At 52.3% G+C, this 26,736-nt stretch overlaps 1 protein-coding gene across 8 annotated transcripts in view; it reads left to right on the forward strand.

Moving 5' to 3' along the window:
• The first annotated feature begins 1,479 nt into the window (after positions 1 to 1,479).
• The window catches only part of EVC (EvC ciliary complex subunit 1), a 73,466-nt gene continuing 48,209 nt past the window's right edge, over positions 1,480 to 26,736 (forward strand). For 2 of the 8 annotated variants that reach the window (XM_053217591.1, XM_053217592.1), the window contains exons 1-6: positions 1,481 to 1,859; positions 8,425 to 8,547; positions 14,950 to 15,033; positions 17,066 to 17,298; positions 18,575 to 18,659; positions 24,161 to 24,256. In XM_053217591.1, coding sequence (XP_053073566.1) covers positions 1,686 to 1,859; positions 8,425 to 8,547; positions 14,950 to 15,033; positions 17,066 to 17,298; positions 18,575 to 18,659; positions 24,161 to 24,256 — 795 coding nt within the window. In that variant the 5' untranslated portion in view covers positions 1,481 to 1,685. Of the gene's footprint in view, positions 1,860 to 4,579; positions 4,600 to 8,424; positions 8,548 to 11,085; positions 11,107 to 12,158; positions 12,186 to 14,915; positions 15,034 to 17,065; positions 17,299 to 18,574; positions 18,660 to 24,160; positions 24,257 to 26,736 lie in introns of those variants that run through there. The other 6 variants (XR_008296428.1, XM_053217595.1, XM_053217593.1 and 3 more) reach the window with 6 other exon arrangements.

Consider the following 26,736-nt stretch of genomic DNA (forward strand, 5'->3'; position numbering starts at 1 on the left):
AGAAGGAAGGGGCCACAGATACCGGGAGAGAGCCAGATAGAGCAGTCTCTCTGCTTCCTCTTGCTTTCCCTGAGTCCTCAGTGACCTGCTCCTTGGGGAGAAGTTTCCTATCCTGCAGTCTGTGAAGCAGCCTCAGGCCAGTAAGACTGGCACCTGTCTGTTCCTTCTCCCCCAACCCCTCCAAGGACACGCCCTCCCTGGCTCGACACAGACAAGGCAGTGGGGTTTGAGGATCTGAAAATGTATTAGCCAGGCTCCCCGCAAGAGGTACCACTGCCCTGGGGGGAGGGGGTATCTGGCAGGATGCCAGGAGTGAGCCAAGGCCAAAGGCTAGATGCCAGCATATTGCTGAAGCATCCGTTCTATTTGACATGAGTAATTTACAGGGTGGTTTTAAGAGCCAAACAACTTTACAATAAAGTAAAACGCAAAGAACACTGCATTTAAAAAATAAGTTCTTAATGTCCGAAGAAACAGCCAGCATAAAAAGCAAGAACTTCAGGTTGTTGCCCCATACACGTTCCCAGAAGCCTTGGAGATGCTTGTAAGGAAACATTTAAGTAGAACTGCATAGTGGAGAGTGCGAGCTCTGAAGCCAGCCAGATACGGCTGTTAATATATCTGTCTCATTTCCTAGTTGCGAGACCTGGAATGAGCAACTCTTCCTCTGTGGGTGTCCATTTATTACATAAAAAGTAAATCCGGGTAATAGTTCCCACCTTGCCCACCTGGAAGGTTCATGAGGTAACGCGTCCCCAAGACAAGAGCCGGCATCTAGAGCTCCTCAGTAAATGTTTGCTCAAGCAGAGAGCAGATGGTGAATTCCTCGGGTTGTTTATCTCCCCACACAGCCGTGAGATCCCCGGTGTCTGGACCTCGTCTGGTCCCTTGCGGGCCTGGGGCTGGTTCCATCAGCAGGTTCTCTGTGAAGGCTGAGCGAATGAATGACCACGCAGTGTCTTGTTCCTAGTGCGGGCTGGGTGTAACAATCTTGTCTCTACACATTATCATAAACTATTGACTATCCATAGAAGGGGATTAAAACAGGAGCCTTCAGGCTAACAAGTTCAGAGGCAGTGGCGGACTGTGTGGTCCAAAGACGGCCGACCGGTCCGGGTGAGGAGCGGGACTGGAGTCGGACTCTCACCAGGTCACTTAGCCGCCGTGACCCTGAGCTTCCTCGTCTGGAGAGCAGGCGGAGAATAAGTACCCATCCCGGAGGGCTGTTGAGAAAGTTACTGACATCAACAGGCTAAATGCTTAGCCCATCTTACACGCTCGAGAAACTTGACCGAGCAACACCCTCCTCCGTGGCTGGGGGACCCCCCCTCCCCACCTCCTTCGTTCCCGGGAAGCCAAGAGGCCCCGGGGACTCCCCTGGCCGAGCCGCGCGCCTCGCTCCAGGCATGCTCAGTACGAGGGCAGGCCGGGCGGGGGCGGCTCCAAGTTTTGGGCGGACCACCCAGGCTCCTCCCTCCGGCCGGGCCGCGCCGGGAAGGGGGACCGGAGCCGGAGGCTGGAGAGCGCGCAGGCCGGAGGAGTCGGTGGAGCGCGCCGCGCCCCTGCCCGCCCGGTCCCCGAGTTCGCTTGTCGCCGAGCTGGCGGGGACGGTGCCCCGGGCGGCGGGCCGAGGCGGCGCGCGGCGGCGGGGGCGATGCGGCCCGCCCGCCGCCTGAGCGCCCCCGATGGCCCGCGGCGCGGCGGCCTGCGGGAGCGACGCGCGGCTGCCGCTGGGCCGGGACGCGGTGCGGCCGGCGCCCGCGCTGCTGGCCCCCGCCGTGCTGCTGGGCGCCGCGCTCGGCCTCGGCCTCGGCCTCTGGCTCGGCTGCCGCGCAGCCCGCCCGCGTCCACGGCACCAGGTGGGTAGGTTGGCGGGACGCGCGGGTGTGGGACGCGCGCGGCGCGGGCCTCCTGCGCCCCGTGCGCACTCGAGCGAGATCGCGGGCAACGCGCGCACCTGGTCCTGCCCCGGCTTCCCCTCTGCCCTGGGAAGGGGACTGGAGATCCATTCCAGAGTGGGGGAGGGGAGGGCGGCGGTGGAGTGACAGGAGGGCACCGCCCTGGGGCCCCCAGAAGTGGCTGCTCCGTCCGACTCCGCCGTGCGTTCACAGACAGCCGCTAAAGCGCTCTGGGCCTCAGTCTCCACATCTGTGGCACCACGGGTTTGGATTCGCAGCTGGCCGAGGGGCCCGGTTGAGCACGGTGGACGGGGTGGGGTGGGGGGGCTGCGGTCCCCACCCATCCTTTCTGCTTCCTGCTGGGTGGGTGACCCAACTAGCCTCTGTAAACCCGGCTGCCACCCTGGTATGCATTCATGCATTCATTCATTCACTCATTCATCCCTACAATCAAAGTTTGATGAGCGCCTTCTGGCAGCCACCTTCCTGAGGGGCGGAGACGGGACATCCCGTGCAGGGTAGACCCCGCCCTAGCTGCTAGAGGTTCACAGCCTCCAGAAAAAGGCTGCAAGTAAACCTTTGATTGTAACACATCCTGCTGAGCTCCATGATGGGAAACCATGCTGCTGCCACCTGCGGATTGCTGACTGTGTGCCCGGCCCTGAGCCGGATCGTCTACCTGAATTATCTCACTGAATCCCCAAAACAGCTTTGTGAGTTTGTTCTGTCAGTGACCCCACTGTGCATTTGAGGACACTGAGGCACAGAGAGGTGAAGTGACTTGCCAAAGTGACAGATGTGTGTCTAAGCCCAAAGTCACTGTACTCTCCATGAGAGGCAGTGGTCACAGGCTAGCTGCACGAAGGGGATTGATGGGGGCTTCGCGTGACCTTTGTTGCGGGATCGGGTGTCGTGCGGAGAGGTCTGGCATACAGCAAGGCGTTCATTCGATCAGGAGTGACGTGATCACTGTCTTGGGTCCTTGCAGCTTTGACCTCTTTGAAGGATAAAGTCTGGTAGGATCTGAGTTGAGGTGTGTGGTCTTGTTGCCTGAGTTCCTGGCCCATTCGAGAAGGAGACAAGCTCAGCAGGTGGAAATGCAGGCTCTTTCATATTGCCCTGGACTTCGGGGGAGCGTTTTTGCTGGAAAGGAGTGATAAAGGCTGAAAGTAAAATGTGTTGAGTGCTTATGGGCAAGGTTGAGGTTGTCACATCCCGCTGGTGACTAAGGGACACTGAGAGACCTCGGCTTCTTGTGTGAAGAGAGAGGTTACACGTACAGAGCCTTTGCTGGGTGACCTGTTCCGAGCCAAGCGCTTGTGGGATTTGGGTTCTATATTCTCGCTCCAGACCTCTGAGTGGGGGAACTGTCATTATCCTCACATGCCAGGTTAGGAAATCGAGGCTCCACAACGTTGTTCTCGGTCCAGGGCCACATGGTGAATAAACGGCGGGGGGGGGGGGGGGGGGCTGGATTTCAACCCCAGTCTGTCTGAACACCTAAATCAGAGCCCAAAGCTCTGAAAGCCATCTGCTACTTGGTGTGGTAACGGTCAGTCTCTGTCTTGGTCTGTCCGGGCTGCAGTAACAAAATACCGTACGCTGTGTAGCTTATAAACCACAGAAACTTATTTGTCACAGTTCTGGAGGCTGGAAGTCCCAGATCAGGGGCCAGCACGGCTGGATTCTTGGTGAGCGCCTCTTCCAGGTTGCAGACTGCTGACTTCTCACTGCCCTCAGAGAGTACAAGGGTCGGGGACTCCCCGGGACTCTTTTGTAAAAGCGCTCCTCCCTTTTGGGAAGACTGGACCTTCCGGAACTAATCACCTCCCAAAGGTCCCACCTCCAAATGCCATCACCTTGTGAGTTGGGGTTTCAGCCTGTGAGTGGGGGGTGGGGCGCAAACCTTCACACCATAGCGGTGGCCCGTGTCACAGCTGAGGCTCACGGGGTTTGGGTTGGTGCAGCTGGCCGCTAAGGCCTGCATTAGTCCGGTTGAAGGTCATGGTGGCTCAGACTAGGGCAGTAGCCTTAGAGGGGGCTCTGGCTCCAGGGTAGGGCTGACGGGGTTTTCTGATGATTTGGATGGGACCTTAGGAACAGCCTCCTTTATTTTTTTGAAGTTTATTTATTTTTGAGAGAGAGAGGGAGAGAACATGTGTGCATGGAGTGGGGGGAGGTTTGGCAGAGAGAGAGAGGGAGAGAGAGAATCCCAAGCGGGCTCTGCGCTGCCATTGCAGAGCCTGACACGGGGCTCGAACTCACAAACCGGGAGATCGTGACCTGAGCTGAAATCAAGAGGCAGATGCTTAACCAACTGAGCCACCCAGGCGCCCCAGCAACAGCGTTCTACGTCGACTCCTTTTTCCCCTTCTCTTCCCTACGTCTCTTTTTCTAAAATGCCCACGCAGCAACCTGACTGTCTGGGTTAAAAACCTCCAGTGACTGCTGGTCGCCTACAGAAGGTTGTGTCCGATTTCCCAACGCAAGGAAATGGAGTACAAGGTGGTCACCTTCCCCGGGACATCCAGCCTCAACACAAGGTGCCCAGCCACCCAGAATCTCCTTGCTGCCGATGCTTCTCCACTTCTGCACATCCGTTCTCTCTGCCTGCAGTGACCTTTCTCGGCTTTCCCTACTCTCTGACCTTTCCCGCTGATCCTTCAGGAGGCAGAGAAGAGACCCCCTCAGGCTAGATGAGGTACTTCTTCCCTCCTGCATGCTGGGTTCCCTGTTCTCCCCCCCCCCCGCCCCGTCCAGGTCACCCAGCTCATAATTTTACCGTGCACCGCTTTCTTTGTGTTGTTTTCCTTTTCCTTTGTGTGTTCGTTGTGTTTATCTCCTCATCAAAACTTTTTATTTGCGTTGGCATTCTACCTGCTCATCAAGTGTTCACTCACCCCGTCTCAGAAAGCAATGAGTCTAATTCTTTCAGCTGGTTTCACGGTAATTTTCTTCCCCCTTTTTTTTTTTTTTTCAACGTTTATTTATTTTTGGGACAGAGAGAGACAGGGCATGAACGGGGGAGGGGCAGAGAGAGAGGGAGACACAGAATCGGAAACAGGCTCCAGGCTCTGAGCCATCAGCCCAGAGCCTGACGCGGGGCTCGAACTCACGGACCGCGAGATCGTGACCTGAGCTGAAGTCGGACGCTTAACCGACTGCGCCACCCAGGCGCCCCTCTTCCCCTTTCTAAAGAACTTGCTTCCCTGGCTCCTTGTTGCATTTTTGGCTTCAGGCACGGCGTTGACTTCACACTGCGGACCCCCGGGCCCCCCACCCCCACCCCGGGAGGGTTCAGCTCTCTTTTCTTCTGTTTCATATGTACACCCACCCCAGCCGCCACCACCACCACCCCCCTCCCCCCCCCCCCCCCCCCCCCCCCCCCCCGGTGTGGCTATTGGGCAATTTTGTTTCAATCAGCGGTCAGTGTTCCCTTTGTCAGGATTCCGGAAGCACTTTTTCACGGTGAGTCGAGGATCAGCTGCAATTGTTATTACTTTGCTTTTTCTCACTGCATTTTGTTTTCGCTGAAATTAATAGTTACCCAGGTTTTTTTCCATTTGCTTCGATTCTGCGTGCTCATTCATACAACACCGAACACCCCTCCTTTTATATACATTTCTTGTCGAGACACTTGAGGGCGTTAAGCATTTGATGGATTTTATCTTCTTGCAAAACACCGGGAAACTTCTCGCCTGCTCCCGTGTCAACCGGGTTGGCTCTCTGGACCACTGGGACTCCTTTGGACCAAACCAGCAAGAGCATTTCCTGGGAGCTTGTTAGAAATGCCAGTTCCTGGGCCCCATCCCAGACTCACTGATGAGACTCTCTGGAGGTGGGTAATCTCCAATTACATTTAAGGAGCCCTCCCAGGGACCGTTTTGTTTTTCAACATCAAGCAGCGGATACTCTAGGCTTTTGCTGTCACCAGTGGGACCTCTCCAGCCATCACCCTGGAACGTCTTCACCTCCCTGGAGTTACATCCTCTTCCAGGGATCTCCTGCACTGTCTTCCTGGGCTAACCTCCTCACGTGGGTGGAGCATGAACTCCTGGATCTTCCTGCGAGAGAGATAGAGGGAGGTGCTTTTGAGAACAACTGTGTCTGGAAGTATCTGTGTCCTTCTGTCTTTACACTTAGCTTGGTGAGAGCAGTTGGGTTGTGGACGCCAGGCTGGGAATAACCCCCCCTCCCCCGCCAACCCGGTAATCTTGAAGGCATTTTTTTCCCCATTGCCTTCCAACTGCCGCTGTTGATGTGGAGACATGGGATTTTGTTCTGATCGCTGATAACTGTTTCGTTCCCCTGTAGAATCTGGAAGTAAGTATCTCTGCTCCCAGCTTAGACACCAGGATGGATGTTGTTGACAATCAATAGATTCCCCTCCCTCCTACTGTGTATTCAGGAGGCCTTATGATGTGGAAACTCACTCTCTTTGATGATTCTTTTCCTTTTTTTTTTTTTATATATGTATATATATACATATACTTTATTGTCTTTCAGGAACTCGGCTCCTGGTTTGGTTGAATTGGACCTCCCATTGCCTTCCTTCTCTTCTGTTTTCCATCTCTGTCTTTTTACCCTGTTTTCTGGAAGGCTCTTCTCCACTTTATACTTGTGTGGAGCTTTCCACATTTTTAATTTTCAAGAGTTCTTTTTTGTCCTCAGAATGCTCCGTGTTTATACTGCCCTGTTCTTGTTTGGTGCAAGTAACATCTTCTCTTGGCTCCCTGAGGATGTTATAGTTGCTTGATTCATTTTAAGTTTTCTTTTTGCCCACACAGCATCTATGTTTGGTTCACTTTTTCTTTTGGTTTGTTTGGGGTTTCTCTTTCATATTAAGAGTTTGTCCTCAAGTGGCTGGCGATCCTTGGCTTCCTGGTTATTTTGCACTGGGGAGCAAAATAACGATGCCCCCGTGTGGAGTGGGTAAGGTTTATCTCCTACAGTCGCTACCATAGGATGATCTGATTGGGTGCTTGCCTGTGGAACCCTTGTATTGGTCAGCCGTAACTGCCAAACAAACAATCCCTAAGTCCTTGGCTTCATCATCTACACCTCTCTACCACACCCCACGCTGGTGCAGCCACAGGGCTTCTTTGGACGTGCTCCTGCCGCTGGGCCTTTGCACTTGCGGTGTCCTCTCCTGGAAAGCTTTTCCTGAGCTATCTGAATAGCTGGCTCTCTCACTAAAAGCTTTTTCTCAAATGCCACCTTGCCCAAGAGGCCTTCCCCTCCTATTGCTCTCCATCCTCCTGTCCTATGTCATTTTTCTCTGTACCACTTACCACCCCTACTCTGTACGTATTGATTTATGTCGCTCTGTCACTGGAATGTAAACTCCACGAAGGCAGGGGCTTTGTTTACTTCCTTCATTACTCCATTCCCGGTGACTAGAATAAGCCTGATGCTTAGTGATGCTTCGTAGCAGTTGCCAACTAATTCAATGGCCAACGGGCGATATTTCTTCAAGGCAAAGATTATATCCATGAGCAGCCCCAAGAGGGGCTTGATACGTGTCTCTGGCGTGATGGGATTTTAAATACGGTTGGTAATCATGACCTACGAGATCACTGCAAAGCCAGAATTAGCAAAGACTCTATCACTGCTCCCAGGGGAGACACAGGGGTGGGTTCCTGTAAGACTCCGGCCACAGCATCTTCATTAACCAGCCAATACGTAACTTTGTCTTATGTGTGTTTCTATTTAGCACATATTGTTGATGCATTAACATTGAACTCACGGCCAACAGCACTATCACTCATGCCTGAACGAAGCTTATCCAACACGTGCATTTTCTCCGTGAGGCACACGCCAGCTTTCTTGCCCGTAGGAACACCGGACCACACTCTAGCACTACACTTAGGGGTTATTTTAAACAACTACATTACCAACAGAAAGCACAGATGTGTGAGAGGAGAATGGCATTAAGAACAAAAGGGGCCACCTGTCTGCAGTAGGAGACCCTGACAATGTAGTCAGGCAGCTCAAATTCTCTCCACCCTGCTCCTGCCCAGGAGTGACCCCCAAAAGCACCACAAGTGTTGATTTGGGGGGGGGCTACAAATAATGTCAGCAAGTAAGCAAATTTACAAATACAGAACCTTTCCCATAATGAGGATCAGCCGTGATTCCCAATACAAACCATTCTATAATGTACCATTACCTGAAATATTTTCTTAAATGCATCCAGTGGCATTATGGGGGTTAGCAGGAAAATTAATATTGATGGGCTGTTTCCCGCAGTGAACTGTTACCCCAAGGAGCTCACAGGCTGCCAGGGGCCACCAACCCAGAAGAACAATGGAGTGACTTTTGATCCAGTGGGGATGGGACAGTCATGAAGGCTGTGTGGCTGACCCGACCCCGGGCGGGGGCAGGAGGCAGGGCGCTACGCACAGAGGGGCCAGGCAGAGGCACGGAGATGTGCACACGTTGGGTGAGGAGGTGACGGCTCGAGGTATGGGGGCACCAGGCTGACCGGCTTCCCTGTGTTCTCCCCACCCCCACCTTTGGATTTTAGAAAGACGATGCTCAGAGTCTGCTCAAGAATTTGGAGTCTAACGTACAGGACCCCTCGGAAACTGGCTCCCCATCCGGGAGGAGGAAGAGACATGCGCAGACGTCGAAGGAGGAGGCTGTGGACGTAAGCCGCATGTTTGGGTTTGTTTGCCGAGTCGCACGTTGGGTGTTGTGTGCCCCGCCTGGCAGCACAGATGTCATCCAGATGAGCCCCTGACAGATTTCCCAACAGGCTTCGTTCCTGCAGTATAATTTACATACAGCAAAGTGCACAAATTTTAAGTTTTCCACTTGTAGCCAACACCCTGATCTGGAACGTTCCGTTGCCCCAGAAAGCTCCCCCATGCTCCTTTCTGGTTTACCTTCCCCCCGTCTACCGCCTTCCCTGCCCCTTCCAGAAGTGGCAGCTGCTGTGATTCCCATCACCAACGTGGTCTCACTGTTCTAGAGTCCTGCGCTTTCTTGTGCTGACAGTGACTCAACACACTGCTCTCGAGGCTTTTACCGTATGGCTGCACTTATCAGTAATCCATCCCTTTTAATTTTTATTGAAAAATTTTTTTAATGTTTACTTCTTCCCGAGGCGGGGGAGGGGCAGAGAGAGAGAGGGAGACCCAGAACCCGAAGCAGGCTCCAGGCTCTGAGCTGTCAGCACAGAGCCCCACGCGGGGCTCAAACCCACGAACTGTGAGATCTTGACCTGAGCCGAAGTTGGAGGCTTAACCGACGGAGCCCCCCAGGCGCCCCCAATCTATCCCTTTTAATTGCTCAGTCCACTGTGGGGATATATCACCACGCGAGTTGTTTCCAGGGTTTGGCTCTTCTGAATGAGGCCTCTGTGAGTGTTTGTACGTAAGTTTGTTTCCGTTTCGTTTTATTTCTTTTACGGGAATGTTAAGTAAACGTCCAGGAACTCAGGCTCTGGACCTCTTGATAGACACATTGAAGGTGGATTCTCCCCGTTCCTTCCTCACTGGCCCCCACACTGCCCAGCCTGAGTTCGCCGTGGGCATCATTTCATGCATGAGCTCTGTGGATAAGGAGGGCGTTTCTTCCAAAGGTGTGCTATTTCTAGACGCTTGCCGGTCCCCAGAAAATACTATGGATCCTGGCCATTTACCCTCAATTGCCCAAAGGTAAATATAGACATTTACACAGGTAGATAGGGAGAGAGAGGGAGAGGGAGGGATGGAAAATGTCCTGAGAAAAGGGGAAGACGGAACTGAGATTTTTTTTAGCACCTAGTGAATGTCAGGCATTTTCACATATGTCACTTTTGAATGATGGTGAGCACTTGTGTGGATTACCCCCAAGCACCTCTCTGAGCAGCCCCACGAGGCAGATCTATCTTCCTGAGGATTCCGGACACAGGCTTCCCTTACGCGGCCCGATGGATGGATTAGCTGCCCTCGCGGGGCTGCAGCGGGAGCGGGCCCCTGGCACATAGGTGCTGTGTGTCCAGCTCATGCTCCCTGCCTCTCTGTCCCCAGGTGCTTGGTGTCCCCATGTGGTTGCATGTGTGTGTGTTGGTGCAGCTGTCTGTGTGTCCCTCTCTCTCGTGTCTGTCTGTCTGTCTGCATCTCCGTGTGTCTGTGTGTCTTTCCCTCACCCTCTGGCCCTCTGATCATCCTTGTTATCAAAACCATGCTCCCAACAATGGGAACATACGTGTGCACGAGAACGTGTGCACCGTGTTCATGACAAGGAACGAAATCCTAGTACCTGCTTCAACACGAATGGAGCCTGAAGATATGCTGACTGAAAGAAGCCAGTCACAAAAGACCACCTATCAGAGGATTCCATTCATATAAAATGTTCAGAACAGGTACATTTACAGGGACAGAAAGGAGGTTGGTGGTTGCTTGCGGAGGAGGGTGTGGGAGGGAGAGAGGTGACAGTGAAAGCGTTTCTTTTGGAGACGGTAAAAGCGTTCCCCAATTGACTGTGGTCATGGCTGCGCATAGCTGTGAATATGCTAGAAATTGTTAAATTGCACGCTTTCTGTGGTTGAATTGCCTGGATACAGCCCTGCTCACGCAGAGGGCAGCTTTGGAGATGATGAAAACATGACGGGCTTGGGGATCCAGGACCCCGAAGCCGGCCCCAGTCCCGTCACCTGTTTGCTGTGTGGCATCGGACAAGAAACCTGACCTGTCTGATCACCTGTCGGTTAACTCCGCAAATATTCTGACTGCAGGACTGCATCGATCACTCAGCATTTGCAGGGGAGCCCAGTCCTCTTACCTCCCCAGAAGCCACACTCATTGTTTTTCCCAGTAACGCTTTACCTGTTAACTGTTTAGCTATGCCAGCCGATGTCCATTATCTAGCTAATAATTGCCAAGATTAAGTTAAAGATCTGCCTGTTCCAGTGACCGGCTTTGCCAAAATGCCCTGCCTTCTGCAGGCTGAACTTGTCAAGGAATGCAGCCAGGAGTGATTCTGACTGGGCGAGCTGAGCTCTAACGCCGATGTCCTGAAATGCACAGAAAACCCAAGGCATTTGTGGCCCAGGCCACTCCTCGCATGAGCCTCATTTTGATAAGCAGCTCACGTCGGTCAAAAACAAACTGAAAACTCCAGAAGGCTCTGAGGCATGCCATTGCCCAGGATGAAGAGAGCTGGGGGGATGGCTCCTTTGTGGTCGCATCCGCGCGCTCACTGAAAGAACACCTTGATGTTGGTGAGCGAGATGCCTTTTCTTTTCCTGCGATTACACTTTCACTAATTTTCTGAATAATTGCATTGCTTCAGCTGAGGAAGTTTTACATTGTGAACTTGCGCTACGACCAATTTTCTGTATAATTGTATTGCTGCTGTTGGGAAGGTCATCAGAATTTGGAGGGCATCTGAACTTAATAAGAAAAGCTGTAAAAAGAAACAAAAACAAAACCAAAAACAGCAGAAGCCAGTTTTCTCCTGGATTCCATTTGCCAAGCCCTTCGGGGTCCTTCATCCTGACAAACATCGTGACCGTCACGGGGTCGGTCCTTGGTGCTCGATGGGCTTGCATCCTGCAGGTGGATGGGGTGGAAACTGCAGGTGGATGGGGCGCACTCACAGACTCCCCGGACGGCTGCAGGAACGCATCAGCTGGACTTGACGCTTTGAGGCGCAGGCCCGGCTTCTGCTTCCCTGCGTCTCGGGTGGACCCCAGCCTATTCATCCTGTTCTTCTAATTATGTTTTTCACATTAAGTGCAATTTTTGTTGTCTATCTCCCCTGCAGGGCAGCGACCACGCCCTTCCTCTCATTTTCCACCCTTTCCATGCTGCGCTTTCTCTTCGCCTCTGTTTGTAAGAAGTTTAGAAAAGCACAGTGGTGCCCTCTGCTTCACCGGCTTTTTCTGAGCAGGCGAGTGTCCACTGGAAAGCAGCCCGGACCGGCTTCCCAGGCATGCAGCCTGCACAAACACACAGGACCTGAGCTCAATCGGGCCCTGCTTCTGGTCTCTGGACGCTGCTGTCCTGAAATTCTTAATCACTTTCTGATAAGATACACAACCCCCCATTTTCACTTTGTATTGGACCCCACAAATTATGTAACCTGTTCTGAAATCGGCCTTTTCAATCTTACTGTCCTCCTTTGCTTTTGTACCTGCACAGCTTCAAGCAGAGATGGGGACTGGATGCTGGGGGCCAGGGCAGGCCTTGCCCTCCTCCCTCGGATCACAGGGAAGCCAGGAAGGGTTTTAAGCCAGCAGTGAGGGGGATTCCAAGTTCAAAAGATCATTCAGTTGCCACGTAGAGAATGAATTGGAAGGTATTAACCTCTGAGCCTTGCTGCATGAAATAGGGATGATGGAGATAGTACGGACCTCCCCAAACTGGCTGACGTGTGATAATTAAATGATCAAGAAGACATTAAGAGCCTAGCACATAGTAGGCACTCGGTGCATGGACGGGAGCCAGTTATGAGGCTGTTGAAGCCCTTCGGGTAATTATGGTGGTGGCTGGGGCCAGGGCTGTGGGTCTGAGTGACATTTAGGAGTTTGAGTGTGGAATTTGTGGTTGATTTTACATGGCAGGTTGGGGTGTGGGAATAACAAAGTATCTCAGGATGTGGCCTGTGCTCCTGGAGTGTGGTGACACCAGTCCAGGGCTCTTCTCTACTGAACACCCACTTCCTTTTTAACTTCCTGGCTCTTACCCTCGTTCTTTTTTGCATGACGTTGAAGGAGGCAGAAAGGTGTCAGCCAAAGAGGAGGGAATCTGAGCTCAAATCCCGGTTCTGGCGTTCATCAGCTGTGTGACCGTGGGCTCACGGCTTCACTGCTCTGTGTCTCGTCTCCCCCATGAGAAATGAAGACAGTAGACGCAGCGGCGGGGCCCTTGGCGGTGGAAGGCGGTGGCACACGTGGGTGGTCTGCCCCATTCTCGGTCATCTAAGTCTGTTTTGTGAGTCATGAAGCACAGGTGGAAATGACAAGGCCCAGCCCTCACCATGTGGCTTCCACCCCCACCCTGCTCAGAAGGGCATCTCGGCAAAACCCGCTTGGGAGGCGTCCTGGGCCACACCGCCAGCTCGGTCGGCTGCTGTCCCAGTGCCCGCATCATTCTGTATCCCCCGTGACAGGGTATCTTATCCCGAGGTACAGTTGGCAACAAGAAATCATTGGCTATGGAGCCCTTTCTTCAGGAAGCTTTGGGTGAACAGCGTTGCAGTAGATGCGGGTGCAGTTTTCGCCTCGCAGGTCGAGATTTCTCGTGGTCTGGAGCTCCAGGCTCCTGATTCGGCTGCCTGCTCACCGTCATGCCCAGCAGGTGGTTTCCAAAACATTTATTCGGCACGCCCAGCAAAATGCAGGGGGCGGCTCCAGCAGAGGGAGATACAGAGAGGATGTGGGGAATCTTGAGCAGCCGGGAGTAAGTCTTTCCAGTTGCAGTCAAAGAAGGCTCCCCGGGGAGGCACCTCTTCCCCACCCTTGCTTCGCGGCTCTTCTGTCCCAGCAACTCTGCTGGGTGCTTTGTCTCACGGACCTAGGGGCACATACAGTACCTTGTTTTCTGTCTGGGAAGACTGAGGCTCAGAGAAGTGAAAAGACTTGCCCAACTGCTTTTCATTGAAGGCTCTGATCCAGAGGCTTGTGTGAATATCACCATGTGTAAATGTTTACGCCCCTACTGTGTTTTCTTTTCCACTAAAAGATGGTTCACAATTTTTAGGAACGCTCATAAATTTTTGTCATGTTATTTAAATACTTATTTCTTTCAAAGCTGAAGGCTTGGAATTAAATAAGGAATGTGCTATATAACATCTACTCATCCATCCACCCATCCTTTCATCCATCCACCCATTTGTCTATATGTCCATCTATCCATCCAGCCACCTCTCTATCCACCTGTCAATCCATCCATCCATCCATCCATCCATCCATCCATCATCCATCCATCCATCTACCCATCCATCCATCCATCTATCCATCCATCCATCTATCCACCCATCCATCCATCCATCTATCCGTCCACCCATCCATCCATCTATCCATCCATCTATCCACCCATACATCCATCTATCTGTCCATCCATCCATCCATCCGTCCATCCATCCATCCATCTATCCGTCCATCCATCCATCCATCCATCCATCCATCCATCTATCCATCCATCCATCTATCCACCCATCCATCCACTTTCCCATCCACCCATGCATCCATCCACCCATTTGTCCATCTGTCCATCCATCCACCTATTCATTTACCCATCCATCCACCCATCCACCCACCCATCCATCCATCCATCCATCTATCCATCCATCCATCTATCCATCCATCCATCCACCCATCCATCCATCTATCCGTCCATCCATCTGTCCATCTATCCATCCATCCATCATCCATCCATCCATCTATCCATCCATCCATCCATCCATCCATCCATCTATCCATCCATCATCCATCTATCCATCCATCCATCATCCATCCATCCATCCATCCATCTATCCGTCCATCCAACCATCCATCCATCCGTCCATCTATCCATCCATCCATCTATCCACCCATCCATCCACTTTCCCATCCACCCATGCATCCATCCACCCATTTGTCCATCTGTCCATCCATCCACCTATTCATTTACCCATCCATCCACCCATCCACCCACCCATCCACCCATCCATCCATCCATCCATCCATCCATCCATCTATCCATCCATCCATCTATCCATCCATCCGTCCATCCATCCACCCATCCATCCATCCATCCATCCGTCCATCCATCATCCACCCATCCATCTGTCCATCCATCCATCCATCCATCTACCCATCCATCCACTTTCCCATCCACCCATGCATCCATCCACCCATTTGTCCATCTGTCCATCCATCCACCTATTCATTTACCCATCCATCCACCCATCCACCCACCCATCCTTCTAACAAGTGATCACCTACTGGGATCTAAATGAGCCTGTTACAGTCCCTTTCCGAGGCCACAGTTACAAATGGGGTGTGGCATTTTTGCAACTCTTAGCGGTATATCCTTCATTTTCTAGAAAGCACCCAATGCCATGTGTTCTTCCTCCCCAGGAATGTGAGCCATCTTTCAACAGCAACATCACAGCATTTGCACTGAAGGCAAAAGTCATCTATCCCATCAATCAGAAGTTCCGGGTAAGAGTCCTCAGCTCCGTCTTAGAAACGCAATTATTCAGTAATGAACTAGAGATGGGAGTAGGAGTGGGCAGTGGTTTTGGGTCCTCTCTGAGGGTTTTCTGGTAAGTCATTTTAATAAGGATAATTTTGAGGCTGTGGAATGGACTAAAACTTTAGGATGCATCCGCTTTATGACGGCATTGTCAGGGACAGGGTATAGCAAGGTGTCCCCAGGAACACCAGTGGCAGCACAGTAGGGCAGCACCCTACTCTTCTAGCAGTAACACAAACACCGGCCCTGACACGGTTCCTGGCATCGCTCCTCATTCGCAGATCCCACTTCCGCCCTGCTGAACACTGACTGCGGGGCTGGCCCAATGCTAAGCATTTCTCATGCGTTAGGCATTTCCCATAAGGTAAATCATACTGTTATTGCCTCTTCATGCATAAGGAAACTGAGGCCCAGAGAGGCCAATGACCTGTGCGAGGTCCCCTGGCTATAGGTCTCTTACACGTGAAGCCAGGAATTCACCTGCGGTCAGGAGATTTGCAGACAGTAGCACATCCCACGGTGCTTCTAGGAGCCCTTGGCTTTGAGACTGTCCCTGGAAGAAGGAGTCCCTGGTCCAGTACTGGAGGAAAATGTTGCCTGCTCTCCTGGCCGTAAACAAGACGGGCTCTGGGGTCACACAGACTCCATCCTAACTCTTATCTCGGCCGTTACTATGGGCCATTTCCTGACTCGGCCTCCTGTTTCTTCACCTGGAAATGGGGGTGATGGGCCCTCCTGCCTCCCCCAGTTGTTTGAGGGTCAAATGGGATTATAGACATAGGGTTTAGCCCTGCATGTGGCATCCAAGCGCTCAGTACTTGTTCGGTTTCCTCGGTTATTATTTGCTTTTGAAGACAGCCAGAGCCAGGTTCTGCAAATCCCTGCCCCACAGAAATGATTTCACTGTGCCGAACACAGACTTGCCCAGATTAGAACTTTTCTGCAGTACTGGGACTGCTCCCAGGGATGCTCATTGGGAACTGCCTCCTTCACTTAGCTATCTGGTGGGTCGGTGTTGGGGCAAAACTCCCAGACCAGGGGCATTTATTCATCGTCGACACCCTTTGCCAGGTAGGCTCCTGCTGGGCACTGGGGATTATCCAGTGGTTGGGACAGCATCGTCCTCACCCTGGAGGCCCTCATCGTCTGGGCAGAGATTGTAGGACGGTGTGCCGTAACCGGCATGGGCTGGGCCGGGCTACCAGGGATGGAAGGCTCTGGATCTGTGTCTGGAGGGAGGGATGCCTCCGCCCAGCAGACAGTGAGTGAGGGCTGTTGCAGGCAAGGGGACCAGAATCTGGAAAGACCCAGAAGTATGGAATGACGAGGGAGGTTTGGAGCTGGCAGCCGGCTCCGTACTACTTGGGCAGGAACATTCTGGAGCAGTGGAGCAAGCTGGACAGAGGTGGTGGCTGACATTTGTTGAGCCCTCCAGCTGTGCCAGGCACTAGGCTGTGACCTCATGTGGCCATGGCAGCGTGTGGGTCTTGAGTCCCTTGGTAAGGAGTTTTGGGCCTATCTAAGGGCAGTGGGGAGCCACCTCAAAGGCCTGGGGTCAGGAGGTGATGCCCAGGTCAGTGTAGGTGGGGAAGAGCCAGGTGGTCAGCAGGTCAGTGAACAGAGCAGAGCCGGGGGTCTGGGACAGAGGCAGAAGCAGTGGGGGCGGGGGGCAGGGAGCAGGTGGAGGTCAGAGTTGGTGGCCAGGTCTGGGGTGTAGGTGGGCCACTGGTGAGCAGACCCAGGCTCATGGCTAAAGGGTAGGGGCCTAGTGCAGAGGTGCTGGCCTCCTGGGGACAAGAGCTATGACCCTGGTCCCTGGGGTGTGGATGTGGGCGTGACCCTGGAGCACGGGGCTCTACCTGTTTACTCTTCCCCTCCCAGTGTGTCCCCAGCCTGGCCCTCTTGGGACTGCTGTCATATATCTCTGGTGGAATTACTGAAGCAAAGTCACGATAGGTCATGTGGACTGAGCGAGCTTTCTCTCCCCCCCGACCCCAGCCGCTGGCCGACGGTTCCTCCAACCCGTCTCTGCACGAAAACTTAAAGCAGGCCATCTTGCCGAACCAGCCAGTGGAGGCTTCCCCCTCCAGCAGCCTGGGGAGCCTGAGCCAGGCCGAGAAGGAGGACTGTAGCTCCTCGTCTAGCATCCACTCGACCGCCAGTGACGACAGGTTCCTCAGCCGCACCTTCGTCTGCGTGAACAGCTTCCCCGAGGTGCTGATCTGCGAGAGGTAAGGCGGGGGAAGGGATGGAGAAACAGACCCGTGGACCATATCACGGTCAGTGGAGAAAATGGAAGCCCAGAGAGGTTAAGCAACTCAGCCACAGACACACAGCCACCCAGTGTCTGAGCTGCAGCTCACCATGTGGCGTTGGCCAACGTGGGGGTTATGGAATCCAGCCTGAGCCCCGAGGAGAGACATTAGGGGCGGCGTTGAATCATCGACGTGCCCTGGGCGTTGCATAACAGCAGCTAGCACTGATCAGGTGCCTTCTGTGTACTGGGCAGAGTACTGAGCACTTTGCAGGGATTAATTGTCTCACGAGTGCGACCGGGTCTGTTTTATTCACTGCTGTGTCCCTACTGCCCCGTAGGAGCCTGGGACAGGTTCAGTGATGGATGAATAAAAGTTAATCAATCAATGAATTAATTCCTCTTAACACTATGTGGTAGCTGCTATCACTGCCCTCATTTTACAAAGAATGAAGGGACACAGAAAGGCTGAGTAACATGCCCGAGGTCACACAGCAGGTGAGTGGTACAGTTGGGTTTGACCTTATCTCCAAAGCCTTTGCTGTAAATCACCAAGCTGCTCAGCCCATGGGAGAGGCTGAAGACAGAGGCAACAGCGTTGTGCTTTGGTCCTCAGACTTCTCTGCTCTTTAGGTTCGGTGACGTCCAAGGGGCCCTGCCCCCGTGAGATGAACCGGGCCCAACCTCAGCTCAGGGCTGTGGAAGGAGTGGGCCCAGACCCTGAGCTCTGTGCTGACCTTGACAGTGGCTGGGAAGGGGTGTTGAGGAGCTTTGGGAACTTACTGGGCTCGTCACAGTTTGGGTGGGAATGGGGCTGCTCAGAGTGCGTGTGCCCACCCCGGACAAACGGTCAAATCTGCCCGGCCACTTACCTGCCCTGTGACCGCTAATTGACTTCCTAAGTCTGTTTCCCCATCTGTAAAATGGGCATGAGAATGTCTGCCTGCAGGGGCGGAGGGGAGAGGGCTTGTGATGCAGACGTTACGATGCCGGAATGGGGTGTCCTTCTTGTCCTGCCTCCGTCTCTTGCTGCCTTCTGCCCGTCACGTCGCAGACAGCTGCTCCCTTCCAGTCACAAGTGATGGATGAATCACTTGGGCGGCTGTTGGGAACCTCTGCACGCTGCAGAATTTAAAATCGGGGCTCGGGATGCACCGAGGCTTGTACTGAGCAGGGATGTGCTCCCTCCCTGTCACCCCCCTCCCCACCTCAAGTACTCTCAAAGGCCTTCCGTTTCTCTTTGGACTTTTCAGTGTGGACCTTGACTTGTGTATCTATAACCTTCACTTAAAGGATCTGCTGCGTCTGGACACGGCGCTGAGGCGGGAGAAGCACCTGGTAGGTGGCCGGCCAAGTTTCTCGCCCTTTCCCGGGTCGTGAACACAGGCCCTCCATGGGCACCGAGTCCTGTGTGCCCTCAGGGACTGGGTCCTAGTGACAGTGGAGCCTCCATGACAGGAAGGCACAGGGTGTTAGGCTTCTGACAATCAAATAGAGAAGCAATTTGTGCCTGTTCATGGGGCACAGGCTGTACTTGACCCAGAGCTGTGGGGCGGGGCGGAAAGATGAGACCCTCCTCCCAGGGCACACGTCCTGATGGAGACGGGGGTAAAAGGCATTGAAAAGAGCACAGCATATTTTATTTGCGGTTTTTGCTTTTTAAAAAAAAATTTTTTTTAAACGTTTATTTATTTTTGAGACAGAGACAGAGCGTGAGCAGGGGAGGGGCAGAGAGCGGGGGAGACACAGAATCTGAAGCACGTTCCAGGTTCTGAGCTGTCTGCACAGAGCTCGATGCGGGGCTCGAACTCACAAACCGCGAGAACGTGACCTGAGCCAAAGTCGGATACTTAACCGACTGAGCCACCCAGGCGCCCAGGTTTTTCCTTTTAATGTTTATTTGAGAGAGCGTGCACGCACAAGCGAAGGAGGGGTAGAGTGAAAGGGGACAGAGGATCCGGATGTGGGGCTCGAACTCCCGAACTGGGAGATCATGCCCTGAGCCGAAGTCAGATGCTTAACTGACTGAGCCGCCCAGGCGCCCCAAGAGCACAGCATTTTTAAAGGAGTGGTAATAGCGAAGATAATACTGTATTCACGAGCACTAACTTTGTTGATTGCTTACTATGTATTGGGCCCTGGGCGTGTTACACAGGCAGTTAGCTCTGAACTTCACCACAACCAGGAGAGGTGGGTGCCATCGTTATTCCACGTTACAGATGAGGAAACTGAGGCACAGAGAGAAGGACTCACCCCGAGTCGTAGAGCCCGAAGTTGGAGCTGAGATGGGCAGTCAGGCACCTTGTAGGCGTGTGTTCTCGGAGCGGATGAGGGCGCCATCAGAACCACAGAGGGCAGCGGACCAAGACTCATCTCTGCCAGATGCCCCAGCGGGCTCTGTGAGAGCAGGAAGGGCCTCTTAAACAGGGGCCAGTGCTGGAAACCAGGAATCCTACCAGGACCCCAGAAATAGAGCCTCTTCCGGCAGCCCACTGTGCCTGGAGAGCCCCATGGCCTTGAGGCCGCAGCCCGCCTGCTTTTGCTCGGCCACATCGCGTCCCACCTGCAGGCAGGTGGCCCTGGCCATCTTCTCAAAGGCTCTGGGCTCCCTGGAGGGCTGACTGTTACTGCGCTCAGAGCCCCATCCAGCTCGCGAGTGACATGGTGCCGGCCACCTCGCCCCCAGAGCAGACAGCAGGTGCCTGCGGGGACCTGGAGGAAGCATCCACCGTCACTCATCTGCCCGTCTTATATGTGGGCAGCCTCCCCTCCCTGCCAGGCGCAGTGGACAGGGACAGGGACAAGGACAGCCGCCACCTGCGTGGAGCCCACTCTCCACGGGGACACGGCAGTAAACCACACAAATACGCCACGCAGACAGTGGGTCTGAACAAACAACATAGTGCCGTGAGCATGTGTAAGGGGGGCCCGAGTGGGGGGAGATGGCCAGGCTTCCCTGGAGGGAGACACATAAGCTGGAACCTAGGAAAGTTCCAGAAGCACTGGATTAGGAGTCAGAGACCTGGGTTCTAGTCCACCCTCCCACACTTACGGGCTGTGTGACCTTGGGTAAGTCGCTTCCCCTCTCTGGGCCACTTAAGGAAAGGTATAAAGATAATGTTTTTCCAGCTCTTACCCCGTAGAATTTCTAGGAAGTGAAGTCGTCTCTGCGGGCAGAGCTCTGGGCTCTGCTGGGCAGTGTGACCAGCACTGTCACAGCACTGCTCGGTCAGCACTCGTACTCGGCTAGGCTAAGCACTCTGTATGTCTGATCTCAGTGAAGCCCTTACTTCTGTTGTACCCTCACAAGGAACCTGAGACTCAGAGAGGTCGCATCAGTTGTCCAAAATCGCAGAGCTGGTGAATGGCGGACACAGAACCCAGAAGAGGTCTGGCTGAGGGTAAGGTCTGTGTGCCCGCACATAGTAGGCGCCCCGTAGAAATGTGCACGCTGACACCGAGGCCGCCTGGGGACTGCTCTCCACGCGTGGCCTTTCCCTCACTGCGGGGCACGTCTCCGCCGGGTGCGGGACCTGGAGAAACACGGCAAGCTCTCGCAGAGACCTCGAGTTCCGTTTCTCTGGTAGAGATCCGTCACCACAGGTCAGAGTTCAGAAGTGACTCAGGCCACAGACAGATGGCGCCCCGTACGAACCCGTGGGATCTCTGTGTTGTTAACAGCTGAAACTGCGGCAACACCGTGGTTGACTACGTGCCAATGACAAAGTAAAATAAAAAAGTGGCCCAGGTGGGGCGCCCGGGTGGCTCAGTTGGCTCAGCGTCCGACTTCGGCTCAGGTCACGATCTCCCCGTTCATGGGTTCAACCCCCACGTCAGGCTCTGTGCTGCCAGCTCGGAACCTGGAGCCTGCCTTGGATTCTGTGTCTCCCTTTCTCTGTCTCTGTCTCTGTCTGTCTGTCTGTCTCTGTCTCAAAAATAAATAAACATTAAAAAAAAAATTTTTTTTTTTTAAAGTTCAGGCCAGATGCAACCATCATTCAGCCCAGGAGCTTAGAGCTCCCTGGTGGCCCCTGAGGGAGAAAGTGGCACTAGGCTCATCAGGAGGTGGAGGGAAGCTGCATCTGTCAGCGTTCAAAGCAGAAGAGCAGAGATGAGGACAGATTAGGGTGTGTGGGGGGGAGGGGTGCCATTAGAGGGATCGTTAGGACTAGGGGATTTCTCCTGGTGCTGGAACATTCTCCGTCTTGGTTGTGGCAGTGGCCACATGAACGTGTACTTGGGGTAAAGTTGCACAGAAAAATACACACACACACACACACACGACTGCCGGTGATAATGAGTGGAAACTGAAGTCTGCAGTAAACTGCACTTGGACCAATGTCAGTTTTGGAGTGGATACTGTACTGTGGTGATGTCACATGTCATCCAGGGGGAAGGACACCTGGGACCCTGTCCTGGTTGACACATTCCTCTGAGCCTGTAAAGTTTCCAAATTAAAAAATTTTTAACTTGAAAGGAATGAGGCAAGACTGATACACGTTACTGATTCCGTCTGGGGTCAAAAGGAAAATGGGTTTGAGACCAACATCTTGAGAAAAGAACGTTACCTTATGCAGCCTCGACCTCAGTGGGTAGGAAGCCAGGACAACATTATGTTCCTAGAGCTCGTTAGCATGGGCAAGCATAAGGAAGGTTGGTGGAAAGTTCTGGGTTCTGTCCCTCATGGCTGTCCCTCGTGACATGAGGCCAGTTTATCCAGATTTCTCAGCCAAGAGTCCTTGTCTGTGAAGTGGGGAAGATTGTACCGACCTCCTGCATCCTGTTAAAACCAAATGAGATAATCTATATCTTAGCCTGGCACAGAACGGTGTTTAACAAACCTTAGAATGAGGGTTGCAAACTATGGCCCTTGGGCCGATCTGGCCATGCCTGTTCTTGCCCAAATTGCCCCTGGCTGCCTTGATGCTGTAACAGCAGAATCCAATATTTGCAAGAGACAGTATGGCTTGCCAACCCAGAAACGCTTACTATTGGTAAAGTGGCCCTTTACAGAACAATATGTGTTACGCCCTGCACCAAAGTGTCTGATTTTGGCGACAGACAAAAACAATTCAGTGGAGGAGTGATAAGCTTTTTAGGAAATGATATGCAGCAAATGGGCGTCCAGAAGCGGACACAGATGGGCCTCAAGCCAGTCCTCCATGTCGTACAAAAACGAACTCCGAATGGATCATGGACATAAATGTAAAATGTAAGACATCTTGGGAAAAAAAAAAAAAAGAACAGAAGAGAAAATCTTCAGGATTTAACCCTAGCAAAGAGTTCTTTCTTAACACTGAAAATGTGACCTACACAGGGAAAACTAATAAATTGAACCTCATGAAAATTAAAAACTTTTGCTCGGCAAAAGACCCCATTAAGGAAGAAGAGAAAGAGAAACATTCACATCACAAACCATGTATCCACAGGAAGCTCGTGCCTCAAATCTATAAAGAACACTCCAACCTCAACAGAAGTAAGCAATCCAATTGGAAAATGGGCAACAGACATGAACAGACATTTCACCAAGAAGGAGATACAGTTGGCAAGCACACACGTACAAAAATCAGACAGAAAGGTGCTTGATGATATCAGCCATTAGGGAAATGCAAATTAAAACCACAGTGAGGTAGGCACCTATCAGAATGGCTAAAATAACAAGTGATGAGAACACTAAACGCTGGTGAGGATGCGAGGAAGCTGGATCTGTCGTACATTGGTGGGAATATAAGATGCTGCCCAGGAAGACAGGCAGTTTGTCACAAAACCCAGCAGTTGCATTCTTGTGCCTTTACCCCAGAGAAACTTAACATTCACACGAAAGCCTGTACATGGATGTTCTTACCAGCTTTATTCGTAAGAGCCCCACCCTGGAAATGCCCGCAGGTCCTAAAGTAGGTGAATGGTTAAACAAATTGTGGAGATAGCACCCTTGGACATTCCGGGGTGTCCCCACTTATGGGAGGACACATTTTGGTTTAGAGGAGGCCTCTGTCCATCAAGACAGGAGGCTGGAGTGGATGATGTCATACATCCCAGGTCCAAACAACTGTCCCTCTGATTCTTCCCACAAAGAAGCAACACTCTTTGCCTTTTGTATTTTCTTGACTCACAGGGAAATGGGCAATGTGGAAGGAATGGCACACGTTAAGCGCCTAATGAAGATTTCTTGAATCAAGGGGTGCCTGGGTGGCTCAGTCGGTTGGGTGTCTGACTTCGGCTCAGGTCGTGATCTCACAGTCCGTGGGTTCAAGCCCCACATCGGGCTCTGACAGAGCCTGGAGCCTACTTTGTATTCTGTGTCTCCCTCTCTGCTCCACCTACACCTGCACTCTTTCTCTCTCCCTCTCAAAAATAAATAAACATTAAAAAAATTAAAATAATATGGGGTGCATGGGTGGCTCAGTCAGTTAAGCGTCTGACTCCAGCTCAGGTCATGAGCTCATGGTTTGTGAGCTCGAGCCCCGCATCGGGCTCTGCGCTGACAGCTCAGAGCCTGGAGCCTGCTTCAGATTCTGTGTCTCCCTCTCGCTCTCTGCCCTTCCCCTGCTCCGCTCTGTCTGTCTCTCAAAAATGAATAAAAAAGCACTTACAAAATTAAAAAAAATTTTTAAAAAGACAACAAAAGAAGTAGAGCATATTTTTTAGAAGCCTCATGAAAATGCTATCATCATGATTTATAATCTGAGATAGTTTTCTATAGTAAAAATATGTACGTGTGAAGAGATATATAGAGATTGAGATGGGGGGAGGGGCTGGGAGCAGGTGAAGGAAAGGAGGGAGGAAGAGAGAGAGACCATTTTTAAACCTTTCCGTTATGTCTTCCTTCTTGGCCATAGATGTTTATTCAGATTTTAAAAATGTGCCTCCTTGATCTTCCCAAAAAGAAGTCTGATGATGAATTATACCAGAGGATTCTTTCGAAACAAGAAAACGTAAGTAAGTCTTCAACCTGTATCTCAAGGTAACTTAGTGAGAGTTTATTACAATATGTAAAACACAACATTGCATGAAACTATTTTTGCTTTCACGTGTAAAAATAATTTATTTCAATATTTGCCTTTGAACAGTGCAGTCATACAAAAGTATGTGTACAAATGTAAAAATGACCATAGGTTATTATTAAAATTTGGAAAAATACTGAAAGCAGGAAAAAGAGAAGAGTGTTGGTCATACCCGCTCCTCAGAGAGAACCACTGTTACCTTTAGCTTCTGCCCAAGGTTGGGTATTTTTATTTTTGGATTTTTTAATTATTTTTTTAATGTTTATTTTTGAGAGAGAGAGAGAGATGCAGAGCATGAACAGGGGAGGGGTAGAGAGAGAGGGAGACACAGAATCCGAAGCAGGCTCCAGGCTCTGATCTGTCAGCACAGAGCCCGCCGCGGGGCTCGAACCCACCCACCGCGAGATCATGACCTGAGCCAAAGTCTAACGCTTCACCAACTGAGCCACTGAGGTGCCCCAAGGTGGGTATTTTTAAATATATCATCGGTTTATTGGTTACAACGGTTTGTCCTACTTTGCGTTCCCCTCCTCTCAGTCTTTTACATGAAGTTTCCGTTGTTTTACGTGCCACAAAATGAGCCGGGTCTCAGAGTCAGACATCCTGGTTTTCCTTCACAAACTCTCAGAATCCCAGGTTCCTCCTGTGCCATAATAATTCCCGTCCTATGGGATCATGGAAGGGATGAGAGAAAGTGCGTGAAGCATCTGGCACAGTAATAGTTAGACCCTGAATACATGGTGGCTACCATTAGCCTCATTACGACCACAACAACCGTCTTCAACTTCATCAGTAGCAGCGTCCTCACCATCGTTACCGTTTAATCCCTGCTGTCACCACCACTACCATTATCGTCATCGCCACCATCATCTCGATCATCATAATCATTCTTATGACTATCGTCACACCATTATCATTACCGCCACCTGCACCGCCATGATATTTGGGGGACTGGGAGAGAAGGTTTCTTCCCCACTCTCCTGCATTCCATGGGGAGGGAGACACCAAAACACCCCAGGGAGGACACGGTACACCATGGTGGTCATCGTCACCATCCTTGGTATCACCGCTACCAGGATCGTCATCATCAGGCAACGCACACGGGGTTTTCACGCAATTTTTTGTTAATTTTATGCGTTTATTTTGAGAGAGAGTGACAGCGCACAAATGAGCGGGGAGGGGAAGAGAGAGAGGGAGCAAGAGAATCCCAAGCAGGCTCCATGCTGTCAGCACAGAGCCCGACAAGGGGCTCGATCTCACCCACCGTGACCTCATGACCTGAGCCGAAATCAAGAGTCAGACGCTTAAGCGACGGAGCCACCCAGACGCCCCCTCACACATTATTTTATTCAGTCTTCACAACAGCCCTGGGAGTAGCCGTTATTATTTGTTTACAGCTGAGGAAACTGAGGCTGGATTTAAATGACTCTCCAGTGAATAAATGACAGTAATCATGGCGACACTGGGAATTGCACAAGTAATAACGAAGCTGTGTTACACGAAAACGGTAACAAGCTTTGTAGTCTGCAGACCCAGGAGCCGGTTCCACCACCAGTACCGGGACAGCAGGGTAATCACTGCAGTGGCTGCTGCTTATCGAGAGGTTGTCTGGCCAAGTGCTTCCCATGTGTACTTTTATTTAATGCTCATCATGACCCCCCCCCGACTTCTAGACGAGGACAAAGGTACTCAGACCGGTGGCTGCTCTTGGGAGAGAAGCAGCATCATGGGGGTGCGTGCAGTTGGAGGCGCAGGTATCTGGGGTCCTCGAGGCTGAGTGACGAGCCCAGCACGCCTCTTCCTACAGGGAAGAGACTCCAGACGAAATACCCCAACTCCCCGAACATCAGGCTCTCCCTCTGGCAGGAGCCAGCGTCTCTCTCTGGTAGTGACAAGGGCCCGAAATCACGCACAGCTTCACCACGGACGCGCAGAAGCAGTTTTCAGCAACGTCTTTTTTCCGAATGAAGCTGGAGCCACCCTGGCACAGATTCCAGTTCTCTCGACATGGTCCTGGAGGAGACGGGGCTCCTCTCGCGCCCCACGGCGGGGCCTGAAGGACTCGGTACAGAGGGGGCTCCTGCTCCAGTTCTGAGTTGATTAAGAGACAGAGTCAAGGGGACACATACAGAGAGGTCAGCTTCACAGGGCAGCTTGGAGGACGTGGCTTAGCTGAGCAGCAGAGTCATAAACCCAGGACTAGGTAAATGCCTGCCTCGTCTGGGGCGAAGCTGGCCACCTCTGGCCTGCCCAGCCCACCCTGGGCCAAGGCCACACCACAGCAATGGCCTCCCCTGAATGGTCCATGCCAAAGAAGAAGAGGCTGGACAAGCTATGGGTGCACACTTCCTGACTGTTGAACCCACCAATCGCATTGCTTCACGCCTCCCCTAGGGTGTAGAGAGTATTCC

This window comes from Acinonyx jubatus, chromosome B1 (genome assembly GCF_027475565.1).
Source record: "Acinonyx jubatus isolate Ajub_Pintada_27869175 chromosome B1, VMU_Ajub_asm_v1.0, whole genome shotgun sequence".
Classification (NCBI taxonomy): domain Eukaryota; kingdom Metazoa; phylum Chordata; class Mammalia; order Carnivora; family Felidae; genus Acinonyx; species Acinonyx jubatus.